The 13,240-nt window shown below is 37.3% G+C and overlaps 1 protein-coding gene and 1 long non-coding RNA gene across 16 annotated transcripts in view; one reads left to right on the top strand and one right to left on the bottom strand.

Annotated features, from left to right (window-relative positions):
* LOC112483568 overlaps positions 1-772 on the bottom strand; it is a 14,078-nt gene extending 13,306 nt beyond the window's left edge. Inside the window, exon 1 of the long non-coding RNA XR_003047670.1 lies at positions 712-772. This is a non-coding gene — a long non-coding RNA (uncharacterized LOC112483568). The remainder of the gene's footprint in view (positions 1-711) is intronic.
* Positions 14-13,240, top strand: part of RIMS2 (regulating synaptic membrane exocytosis 2) — a 549,058-nt gene continuing 535,831 nt past the window's right edge. For 11 of the 15 annotated variants that reach the window (XM_015593047.2, XM_015593053.2, XM_025050124.1 and 8 more), the window contains exon 1: positions 14-1,155. In XM_015593047.2, the coding sequence (XP_015448533.1) occupies positions 980-1,155 (176 nt within the window). In that variant the 5' untranslated portion in view covers positions 14-979. The remainder of the gene's footprint in view (positions 1,156-13,240) is intronic. The other 4 variants (XM_015593051.2, XM_015593052.2, XM_025050128.1 and 1 more) reach the window with 2 other exon arrangements.

Below are 13,240 nucleotides of genomic sequence, written 5' to 3'. Positions count from 1 at the left end.
CGGTGGCGGCGGCGGCGGCGGCGTAGGGAGAGAGCGGGCCCTCGGCGCTGACTCCACGGACCTAAGGGGCGGCGGCAGCTGAGGGTCCCCTGGCGGGCGCGTGATGAGGAAGGATCAGCGCCCGATCCTGCGACGCGTAGGAGCTCGCTGGGATCCAGGGGTTGGCAGCCGAGGGGCCCTGGCCTCAGGACTCTCCGCTGCTAGCCCTAGTCATCCCTTCTTCGCTTTCGCTTCTCCGCTCTAGCCTGGAGGGGTCTCCGACGGCCGTCCCCGGTTCCGTGTCCCTCTCCTCATCGTTTCTGGAGGGGTCCTCCCTTCGCGGCGCCTGGGAGCCCGGAGACGCGTCGGTCGGCGGGACGGCTGAGCTGCTTCTCTAGAAATTAGCCCCTGCTTTCTTACTGCCCTCTCTGCTCCCGCCTCGGCGCCCCTCCGGCTCGCGGGACTCTGCCTCCGGGCGTTCGGGGCCGGGTGTCCGAACTCCCCCAGGGGGCTGGTTCGCAGCGGTCCCTTTCCCTCCGAGGTGGCGCGCGCGCCCCCTGCCCCAGCCGGACACACTCGCGCCCCGGCCCGCGCGCCGCCCTCGCGCCCGCTCCCTCCAGCCACCCCACCCTTAGCCGTCCCCGCCACCTTACTCCACCACCCTCCCTCGCCGCTCCACGCACACCGCGTCCCGGCCCGGCCTCCCGCTCTCCTCTCACCCAAACCGCTCACTTGCCAGCCCTTCGCCCCTGGAGGCTGAAGAAACATTTCCCGGAGCGCACTCAGCTCTCCCTCCCTCTGCGCTCGCCCTCCCTCCCCGCCCCCCACTCTTTTCTTTTTCTTGGGGGAGGGGGGCTGTCGCCTCAGATTGAAGGCCATTGATTTGTATGTATTGGTCCCAGCGCCGGAGGCTGCCCCAGCCGCCCGCGCGGGTGCTGCCGCCGCCACCGCCAGTGGAGTTGCCTCCCTGCTTCCCTAGGGTGGTTAGGCTGCCCCAAACATGTCGGCTCCTGTCGGGCCGCGGGGCCGCCCGGCTCCCACTCCGGCGGCCTCTCAGCCGCCTCTGCAGCCCGAGATGCCCGACCTCAGCCACCTCACGGAGGAGGAGAGGAAAATCATTCTGGCCGTCATGGATCGGCAGAAGAAAGAAGAGGAGAAGGAGCAGTCGGTGCTCAAGTAAGGACCCAGCTCCATCTTCCCGCCTCCCTCCTTGCCCTCCGCCCCCTCGGCGGCTTCCCTGCGGCCGCCCGCGCTCCCGGATCGGTGCCCTCCCTCCCGCCGGCGGCGCCTGGGCCACGAGGGCTGCGGCCAGCGCGGGCCGCCGGGGCTGCTTTCTGGGCGTCAGAGCGCGGGGGTGTGTATCGGGGAGGGAGGGCGCCGGGGCCGGTTGAGGTGAGGGGGGCGAGCCTTTGGGCGTTGTAATGTTCCCGGGCGTCCTTCTGGATTTCCCCGCGGGCAAGTTCGGCTCCTGGACCCCGGCGGGGCTGGGGCTGTACCCTGGCTCCGCGCGTGCCTTCTCCTTCGCCGCCGCCCCCGCGCGGAGGCAGTGACTGGGGCAATGAATCCAATATGGCCGTGCACAGGTGCTCCCTGGCTGGGACCCGGGCGAAGGCGCGCGGACCGGGGATGCGGACGCCGCCGCCGGCCCCTTGTCCGGTGCCTCCGCAGGGCGGCTCTGTCCCCAACGCTGAGAAGAGCAGAGGTGCCCACAGTCGCCACGGGCAGGAGGGCGGCAGTGCGGGCGAGGGGCCTAAGCTCTGTCGTGTCTCTGGTGGGTGTGCGGCCGCCGCCATCTTCCAGCCCCTCCCCCTCAGCGGGTTCTAACACCCTGCACTCTGCTGCTCTTCCTGTTTGCAACTAGTAAATCTGTTTAATCTTGAAGAGACTCTGAAGACACTCCAGTTCCTACCATTACTGCAGTTTGGGATGCTTCCCTCCTTGTGAAGTTCTACTGTTCCTGTTCCTAGTGTAGGCAGCCGGGATTTGGCCGAGGGTGGGAGAGTGGAAGCAGCACCCAGGCATCGGTTTAGCGGCGCTGTAACTTCAGCACTAGGGAACTGTCCAGGCAGATAGTTTATAGCTTTGAAACTCCTCTTGTCTAGCAGTGATTTGTTTCTACAGGCTTGCTTTTTAAATGTTTTATGGTGAATGGGTTTCTAAGTTATTATGTGAAAGAGATTGTGCAGAAGATGTGTAATCTTTTTATGTTCTTCCAACTCAACTTTTTTATTTTTACTTGAATTTTTCAGTAAGAAATTTACTTGTTCAGTTTATATGCCAAAGTGAAACGGTTCTTTTGCGCGTTTTCAAGTATACTTTCCTCACATTCTCCACAGAAACACAATAGAAAGTGTAGAGATCCTCAATGAAGGAACTAACACACTGACCTCTAATCATGTACATTTTAAAAACAGGTTGTTAAATTCAGGATTCTTTACTGAACTTATAAACTATTCTCTGTCTATACATATATATCTCCATAATTTAACAAAAACTACTACTTCAAATTATTTATGATGACAAACGTATCAGTTAATTGTACATGTTTGAGAAAAATACTGTTTATCAAAAACTATTGAAGGTCTAAGCAAGTGTATTCCTGACATATTAACTGAAATAAAGAATTGCTTCTTCAAAGATAATTTTTGGGTTTGAACACTTGTTTGGGAATGTAATTGATTAGTAGGCTTGGAAAATGAAAAAAAGATTAAGAGATTTAAGTGGCTTACTTCAACTAATGGAAGAATAAAGCATTATTTTTAAAAGCCTTTTGAACATATTCGTAACTTTGCTTGATTTTATTATATATACTAACAACGCCAAGCTTTTGATGACTTAGAGTTTGATATTTATATATATTAATTTATATTTTTTACTGTAATTGTTATAAAGCTAGTGTTGCCAAAATGATGCTCAAATAAAATAGTTTTATTTCTTTGACCCACATTTAAATGTAGAATGTGTTTTTTATTTCTTTATGGTATGCTAAATCATAGTATTTATTGGCACTGTAGTTCCAAAATAATTTATTATTCTAATATATAGAAATTTAAATGAACTTTTGAGTACTGAATTAAGAATTACTCAAAGCAAACAATATGTTAGGAAAATGTGAAAGGGTTATTCAGGTAGGTACATGTGAATATATAATAACAGTTACATATAAATCTACATACCATGCAAATACATAAGTTTGTGAATTCATATTTACACAGTTTATGTAAAAACAACTTTCTAAACATATAGTAGTATAGCCTATGAAGTTACATTGATGAAAAAATCTTTACATTTATTTTAAATATCTATTTGTATTTCTACCTAACTTAGTCTTGGAAGGGGTCGTACTTCAAAGTGGCCTACATGTTTTCAGAACTATTTTTGTATTCATTTTAATGAGAAGTTACTTGGCATAACATGTTTGAAAATTTAATTTTAAATGTTCTTCAAAAATACTTTTGGCTTTTGTAATAAAATAAGAGTAGGCAAGGGAAACGAAGAAAAGAATAGCTTTTATTATAGAATTATAATAACGAGAGAAATCATTTTCAACTTATTAAGTAACATATTTTCAATATTGGGTATTAAGTTTCGAATGCTATATATAAGAAAAAATAATATTCTTCAGTAGTTACTATTTTCCAATAACTTTTAAGAGGAAATTGCCTGGTTATGACTATTCCATCCTTTGTTTCTCTTTAGTGATGTCTATTTAATTGCATTGTTAACATCTTTTGAAAGAAGGTAATGGGCAGAGAGAAATAAACTGAAATTTGAATTTATGTCTGCTGCCTTTTAACAACTATGTTAACAAAAAGTTTGATGTGTGAAAAATTGGGACTACTGGAGGAAAATATTTTTGCATGATCTGTGAATTTCAATATTCATGTTAAGTATTCACACCGAGCGGGGCGTGCATACCTAAGAGCATCACGACATATTTAGAGTACAGAAAGAAAATATTAACACATATTTACACTTCTATTTGTATTTGAAAAAGAGATTAAGTTTTACTGACACTTAATATATAGATTGACAATATTAAGATGCATATAATTTGTAAACAAATATGCATATGTTAAGAGGTTCATGCCTGAGAGATTTTTAATGAGAGAGTTGAACAATAAAACAGATTGAGACTACTATAGTAACCTTTCTTCTTAAGAGCCTGAATAATTAAAAATTATATTTAATTGTTAGCAATTTCTTCAAAGCCTAACTGAACATCCACATACTCAGGAAGTCTATCACCATCAAATAATACCATTTGACATGTGAATGAGATACTAGAATTTTGGAAGCACTTTTATATCTCAGTAGATCCCTCAATAGGTCAATAATTACTTTTTTTTCCCCTTACATAAATTCCTTTAAAATTTTTAGTTGGGATAACTATCAGTAAATTCTATAATGTCCTTTAGCCTTGTCTTTCAATAATGTAAACTTCTTGAGGGCAAGAATAAAAACATACCCTTCTTTGGAGTTTGTGTTGTGCAGTCATAACCTGCACATTGTAGGTACCTAATAAGTAAAGTTGATTGGACTTGTGGTAATGAGGTAGTTTACCAATTTTGTTTTGAAAAAATAATTTTTTGAAAGAGAAGCATAATTTAAAAGTTTCTGTTTTCCAGTGAGGTGCTTTAATTTTTTTAGTGTGGGCCTATAAAAAAATTATGAGGAAAGCAAACCCACTGAATCAGTAACAAAGTATTCATTCAGTAAATATTTATTAAATTTCTACTATGTACATATATTATAGTCTTTCAGATATGATATTTTTGTAACAAATTAGAAATTATGTATTTCTTGACATGTAAATTATCTTTTCAATCTCAGTTTGGATTTTCTGTTAATGTCAAAGGGACAATTTGCCCCCCAAATACAGAAAGATAATAAGTAAAAATTTCCCTGATAGATCAAGGTAATAATTTAACTTACATTTAACAAATAGGTGAGCAGTTCTAATTTTTTAAATTAATTTAATTTAAAAAGTACTTTTCAAAGTCAATTTGTAAACTTTTTTTATTTAATAGGTAATATATGCATATAGTCCAAAATTTCTTAGCTAATTATTTCCCTAGCCAGAGGAAACTACTGTTGTCAGTTTATTGTATAGTCTTTCAGAAATATTCTATGCATAGGAGAATATTCATAGATATGTGTGAATATTAAATATTTTGTGTCTTTATGTGTGTGTGTGTGTGCACACGCATATATGATATATGTGTGTAAACATTATAAAAACAAATGTGGCCTGAAGTTTACTTTTTAGGAGATAATTTCCACACCTATTAATATATAGCTTCCTCATTCATTTTAATGGCTACATAATATCCTATTTTAAGAATGTTCTGTAATTTTTTTTAACTAGTACCATATTTTGGGGTAAGTTGATTCTAATTATTTTGCCATTAGAAAAAATACTATATTAAATATCTCTGTAAATATGTCATTTCCCACATGTGTGAATATATTTCTGAGATAAAATTTTAGAAACGGAACGATTTGGTCAAAAGGTCAGTACATTTTAAATTTTAATAAATGTTGCCAAATTTTCTTTCACAGAGGAAGTGGGCATAAGTGACATATACTAGGGAGACTTTCCCACATCCTTGCCAACTCAGTGTGTGGTAATCTTTGTCAATATTTTGGTGAAAATATGCCATTGTAGATTTGATTGCAGTTTTAACATCAGTGAGGTTGAGAGTCTTTTACATTTGTGTAGAACCTTTTGTATTTAATTTTCCGTTGGTCATTTTTAGTGATTTGTAGAAGCTCTTTAATATCTTTTGTTTTATAAACTTGTTTGTACCATTTTTTACTGGTCGGGATTTAAAAAAAAGTATTTGAATTTATTTTTGTTTTATGGCTTGGGGTTTGTGATAGAATAATCCTTCTCATTCTAATATTAAAAAAAAAAACTACTGTTTTTATTGTTATAGTTAAATGAAAATTTAAGAATGTGGCATGTCAGATAAATGATGCAATTTAATCATGAAGACTTTTAAATGAAAATTATTATTGTACATGTAAATAACTAGGGCCATTGTCAAATATTGAAAATCTATTTTTAAGGATTCAAAATGCATTCTAAAATTTTGATTGGCATTTTATGAGAAAGTACCTAATAAATTCTTTATATATATATATTCTGTATATATATATTCTTTACATATATATATTCTGTATTTTAAAGTAACTAGGACAGTTAAATAGTATCTTCTTGTCGACATATATATTGATAAAGAACCAATTATAGTGTGTGATGAAGAGGGAAGTAGTAGAGGCAAGTATGATGGACTAGATGGATTTTGACCTGAAACCTTGCTTTACTAATTAATAACAGTAAGATCTGGCTTATGTTATTAAACCCTCTGAGCCCATGTTTCCTCATCTATATTATCTGAGTGATAACGCCTACCTCGAAGGATTGTTGGGATCAACACAGACTAAGTGTCCTGGCACAAATAGGTGTGCAATTAATAGTTGTTATTAACTGATTATAGATAGCAGTGTTCTGACTTTAACATTTTCATAGCATTCCTGAGTGAAATCTTCCCCACCTCCTTTTTTTTTTTTTTTAAATTGAGAGATTCTTTTCCATGTTTACTAGGAAGTCAAAATATGCCTGGAGAACTTTTAAGTCACTTCATTATTTGTCTAGAAGGCCAGGGATGAAGAGAGGGAAGGTGATGAATTGGAAGAAGTTTCCTCAGCAAAAACTATTCTTTGAGAATCTGATAACTAAGGTGTAACAGTGAAAATAATACTGACACCAGGTTATTGGCAAGATATTGAGTGTTGTAGGTGAATGTGAGAGAACTAATTTGTTGAAATTACTCTGTGATTGACCTTATATTTGCCTGGGATAAATTTTTTGCTCTATTAATAAATCAAAATGTGTATTTACTTATTTGTCTTATTTATATTATATTTGAGAAGTCAGATGATCTTACCAGGTTAATCTAATTCGGAAGCATGGTTTTTAGAGTTTACAATGATCATTTCCTTTCCATTGCCTCTCGAATACACAAAATCTTTGTATGACTGTTTCTTTTTCATCTTTCTGGCCTTAGATTCAAATTTACCTCCTTTGAGAGCTCTTTTCTGACCATGCTTTTTAAAGTAGGTTCTCTCCTTTATTCCTTATCACACTTTTAATATTTTCCTAATTATGCTTATAAAATTTACAATGATTTCTTTATTAGTTTATGGTCTGTGTATCCTGCTAGATTATAAACTACCAGAGAGCAGGCACCATGACTTCCTGTTCACCATGTCAGCCTCAGTTTCTTATCTAACACATGTCTTACACATAGAAGCACTCAAAAATATTAGGTGAATGAATGAAACACGGGAATACTATGTTCATTTGGATAGTATTTGCTTTCACAGTGAAATACTATGTTCATTTGGGAATACTATGTTCATTTGGATAGTATTTGTTTTCACAGTGAAATTCAGTAATCCAAAAGAAAAATTAGTGCTCTTATTTTTTAAATCAAATGTAATTTTTAAACATATGTCCAATTTTGCTTTTTATTGGAAGCAGACTTAGAGTATTTGTGTAGGATTGAAACTCAACTTTCTTTTGTTTTGGACTAAGAGCATATTTTTTTTTTGACTAGCAACCTGAAGAATATTGTGCTGTATCATTTTTTAACTTAAGAACTACTACAAATTAAGGAATATTTTGCTTTTAAAATTATTACTTTCAAAACATTTACAAATTTCCAGTCTGTTTAACAGAGCTGAATGGTAAAGAATGTACAGGATGTTTTGGATAGAAATAATTTCCTCTAGGGGCAGACAATGTAAGGCCAACCATAATCATTTGAACACATAAAAATGTAAAGTGTCATGAAAAAAAGACTGTAAAGATGTTTTTAGTATATGATAACTATAGTAAAAAATATGTCATTAACCTAGTGAGTAGTTTGTTGTCTCTTTGATATTGTTTGAGGGTATCAGACAGTTTATCCTTTTAATATCTAGAAATTTTATTCCTAAATAATAAAGATACTAGAGACTAAGTACTTTCGTATTCTCTTGTGACCCATAGAATTGCAGATATCTCTGGGTCTTAAAACACTTTTAACCATTCTCAACTAACCCTCAAGCAACTCACTAGAAGAAACATGATAAACCACAATTAATATATTGCATGGCAAGAGCTAGGATACTACTGTGTACAGTGTATCATGGATATATTCATACAAGAGAATCCAATCTTGGGGAGATGACATCTTGTCTGAGTTTCAGATAATGAGTAGCTGGGCAGTGGAAGATATTCTAAGCAAAAATACTAAAACTCTTGTCTCCCTCCTCTCAAAATTTACCTTTTATTTGTAAAAGAGTCAGTGCATGCTCAAGAAACTCATTTGAAGTGGTTCAGAAGGTCTGGAGCATGGGAGGTGAATCAGTGGAGGAGATTAGAGAGATGGCAATAGTCAGAGCTTAAAAGACCTTATATGCTGTTCTTTTGATTTAGATTTAATCCTGAAGGCAGTAGGAAGTCATAGAGGGATTTTAAGCAGTGGTGCAATATAAGCAGACTTTTGTTGAAAAAAGGAACACTCTTACAGTATAAAGGATTGATGAGAATATGTAATGCCAGAGACCAGGGCAGTAGTTAGGAGACTCTTACAGTAATCCAGGTGATAAATGATGAAGATATGAAATAAGGCAGTCATGTGGAAATGGAGAGGCTGGACAGATTTTGACAAATTTAGGAGCCAAATTGCTAAGATTTTATAACTGTGTAAAGGGGTGAAGTAAGCTTTTATGATGCCCAACTTGCTCAGCTGACTACATAATAAATATGTCTTTGTCTGCTCATCTCACTGGTGGTCAGCTCTCTGAACTCTAGTCTTAGGATCAGTGTTCTCTTAGAAGAGCAGTTGAGAAGCAGCTTTTTTTTTTTATTGTTTTGGTTATTCTAAAGAGCTTATAACATGAACATGAGTATTAGAGTGACTACAACTTGGGATATAGTGGGGGTAGGATGGGAAATAAAAGAGCAGTAGAAAAAAGGGCAAATATTGGGGGGAAAGAAGAGAAGGCAAAGAAAAGAGGAGAATGACATACACAATGGACTACTACTCAGCCATAAAAAAGATGAAATATTGCCATTTGCGACAACATGGATGGATCTTGAGAATATCATACTAAGGGAAATAAGTCAGATGGAAAAGGATGAGAAACATATGATTTCACCAATGTGGGTTATACAACAAAAAGCAGTAAATGAACAAACAAATTCATAGATACAGACAACAGAATGATGGTCACCAGAGGGGGAGGGAGTATTATGAGGATGAAGAGGGTAAAGGGTGTCAAATATATGGTAATAGAAGGAGACTAGATATTGGGTGATGAGCACACAATAGAATATACAGATGTATTATAAAGTTGTACACCTGAAATTTATGTAATGGTATTAACCCCTATTACCCCAATAAATTTAATTGAAAAAAAGAAAAAAATGAAAAAGGGGAAAATGGGATCAGAATTATTTGAACCTATTCATAATTTGAAGGAATTCTACTTAATAGCTCATAAAACTTTTTTCATACTGGTTATATTAATACCATATAATCTTTTCACATCTCCAGGTCTCTCTGCCTTTTATTGAATTGTCCTTCCTTCCATTGACAATTTAGCATCAGTGAATTTCTCATCATCTGCTTTTGTTTCATTCTTTGGGTGTTTTTAATGATTACACAATCTTTGTTTTATATATTAGATTTAACTAGGGCAAATATATATTTTTTGTATACTTTCATCACCTATAAAGAAATTTTGGAAATGCGAGTGTATTTTAGGAAAATATAGAGAGGAAATTAGCCATGGAAATGACATGTTGCAGTTGAAGATTCTGTTCCTCTTTATATTACCTTACTGAGTTATTGCAGGATTTCAGAAAATGTTTGTACTATGAAAGAGGGATAAATTTTGTTGTGATGAGAAGGTCTAGAAATAGGATTTAGAGGTAGAGTTATAGAAAGGCAAAAGTTTAAGAATACATTTAAACCTGAGTGATATAATATTGTTTTCTTTTTAGATTTCATTTTAGAACTGTTACCAAAAATATTTAGGCAACTAGATAGTATAAATTAGGCTAAAAATGAACAACTTTTTATAGTTTCTATATTATGAACATGTATTTTATATTATATATACATGTCAAAAAGTTCTAATTTGTATTTTCTATATAACACAGTGCTAGCTAAATGCTTTTTAAAGACATTTAGAATTAATGCCTTTTATACAGTTTATATATTAGAAAATTTAATATTTTTATGTAACATACACAAAATTTGGTAGGTTCTGCTAAACAGAGGGGCTGGGTAAATTCTCCTTTAAGCACAGAAAGAAGACGGAATTGTCTATGTGCTGTTTAGCATTTCTTCCAACCAAGCTTATGTTCATCTGGAAAATAACCTAGCAGCTTCGTGAATCCTGCAACTAGCCTTCCTAGGTGCTAAAACTGGGAGAAAAGGGATACACTAACGACAATGGCATTTATTGGTATTTGATGCTTTGGTATTGGTCAGTTGACAGATGGAGATGATGCTCACATCCATCATTTTTTTTTGTTGTTGTTGGCATATGAGGTGTCTAATATAATTTTTGTCATGGTTTGCTTCTCAGGAACGTATATGAAATATTTGTTTCATTACATATCATATCACACATAACTTTTGACCGAAAGCTTAAAGAATTCATTAATGTTTTTATTAGCACAATTTTTTTCTGTCAAAAATGAATTTTGTGTTCACCAAAGATTTATATACCTCCTTCATAAAGTTGTTGCTATCCAGCAGCTGCCTTTTCCAGGTTCCCTAATATCTATGTAGGTTTATGTGATTGAGTTCTGGTGGTGACTACTCTCTCCCCATTAGACTTTACGTGAATAAGAGATGCACTTCTGTGTTGAGTCACAGTGATTTTGGGGGTGTATCTATTACTGTGGCTAACATTACTTTAACTAATAAAAATCCACTTATGATTATTTGATGTTATTCATTTAACTTTGGAAAGCTTTAAAGTTTACATTTGCACTGAGTGACTTTAGTACTGCCGTGGTACTGAATTTTATTCTCGCAGGCTGATCTCCCTTCAGTGATTGTCTGGTTTGAGCTAACCTAATTCTTAACTGAGCCATAGGATTCTTGAATACAGAATTTATCAGGAAGATAAATGACTCAAGCAGTCATACTGGGCTGTGCTCCACCTGGGGATTTATTGTTGAATGTGCAAGAAGGTGCATATACTGTATCTTAACAGAGATACTTGCTCCAGAAGCCGAGAACAGTACACAGATGTGATGAGACAGAATTTGCCGTACTAAGAATTCATTTTAGAATATATTAAATCCTCGTCTTAAAAGTTCTGCAGGTTGAAGGCTAATGGTTAAATTTCATCTCCAAACTAAAAGGAAGGTTTACAGAAATCGGAGGTGAATTTTATAAGACTAGAGGAAGACATAGTTGAATGTTGTTGAACTTTATCACTGCATGTTACATATTTTTTCATTCGCCCTTCCACATCTATTCTACTTTTCCCCCCACTTTGCTGTGTATTATGAGAGGCTGACCTTGGTGGATTGCATGGGTGGGCTCTCTTATTCTCTGACTTCCAACTGAGTTTTACTGGTGTGAGACAGTGGCAGATTGGAGAAAAGGAGGTGAATGAGATTAGATTATTTCTTTCCAGGCTTCCTCCAGACTAGGCCTTTGCAGTTGGCTGTGTCTTTCTTCTGAAGACAACAGCTCCAACTGGTGGCCCTCTTAGGATAGCTATTCTCTTCTGGTTCTGGAAGTTGCTTTTCACCGTTGGTAGCTCTGGGTACTGTACCTTCCTTTGTTGGTTTTGTACAACAGCCACTTTATTAAACTCTCCTTGGTTACTCAGTTTGAATATGCCATCTATTTCCTTCCAGGATCCAGACTTGATGTGGTTCAGTAAAAATTTGCTGGAATTATGAATGTGCATGGACCATGACTTTAGGTATTCATGACTCACTTCCTCCAGTATTACGCTAGTAGTCTTTTAAATGAATCTCTATGTCATGTTCTTTAATTCTTTCATTATGCACATGCCCTTACTCTTTACCTGATGAGCTGTTTTGTGTCCAGCTCCACTGCTCTTAAGAGATATATCTCTTTGGTACATTTCTGTTAGTCAGGTGTCTCTTCTCTCTATTTCCAGTGCATTTAGTATATAATTATTTTATAAAGTTTCTGATATTCAACAGTAGTTACTAATCTCTATGTTCTCCTTATTATAACTGATTTCTTTGAAGTCATGGACCAAGTTTTAATCATCTTTCTATGTCCAGGGTAGTACCAGGCACATAGTTGTCAGACAATAAACATTTGTTTAATAAAACCTGGTGGTGGGAGTCATTCTGATTTCTTTCCCTCAGCCCTCAATTATAATCAATCACCAAATCCTGTTATTATCTTCCCAATATCTTTGAAATCTATCTCCTTCTGTCCATCTTCATTGTCACTACATTGTTTCATGCCTTTATTATATTTTTCTTGATTATTTCTAAAGAGTATCTTCACCTTCAGGCTCACCTAATCCAACCTTCATAATAGTACCACAGTCTAATAACACACAATCTTATTTTAAAATCCTTAATATTCTTCCATGCCTTCCCATTGCATTTACTGTACACTCCAAACTAGGTGTGTTATAGAAGTCCCTTTGTAATGTTTTATCAATCTTTGTATCCTGATAGTCTTTCTCAGGCACTGCATGTTTTGGTTATATCAAACTATTTGAAGTTAATTCCATAATTTTTAAAAAACCTTCCATCTGTAGTTTAGCATGTACTGTTCTCTTTGCCTAGAAAGCCCTTACCTACTTTTTTTTTCAGGCTAAGTTGCACTAGTTCTTAACTGAAGTTCATCTCAGGTTTCCAACCTATTGAAAACTGGGTCAGGTGACTCTCCATTGTGCTCTCATAACTCTTACTGCATACCTCTATTATAACTCTTACTACATTCATACTTAATAGCCAACATTTATTGAATGGTTACTGTGCTATTAGTATGCTACATTATATATGCATTATCTGATTATATATATCTTAAGAGATAGTTGTTACTAACTTTTACAGATGAAATAAGGAAGACTCAAGTTACATGCTGTTTTCAGTAGGGAGCTAGGATTTAAACTCAAGCAGTCATACTCTAGAATTTGCACTCTTAATAACTACACTTTATTACATTATAGTTGTTGACTTACTTTT

This window comes from Pteropus alecto, unplaced genomic scaffold, assembly GCF_000325575.1.
Source record: "Pteropus alecto unplaced genomic scaffold, ASM32557v1 scaffold164, whole genome shotgun sequence".
Taxonomy (NCBI): domain Eukaryota; kingdom Metazoa; phylum Chordata; class Mammalia; order Chiroptera; family Pteropodidae; genus Pteropus; species Pteropus alecto.
This window is presented reverse-complemented; position numbering and strand designations above follow the sequence as displayed.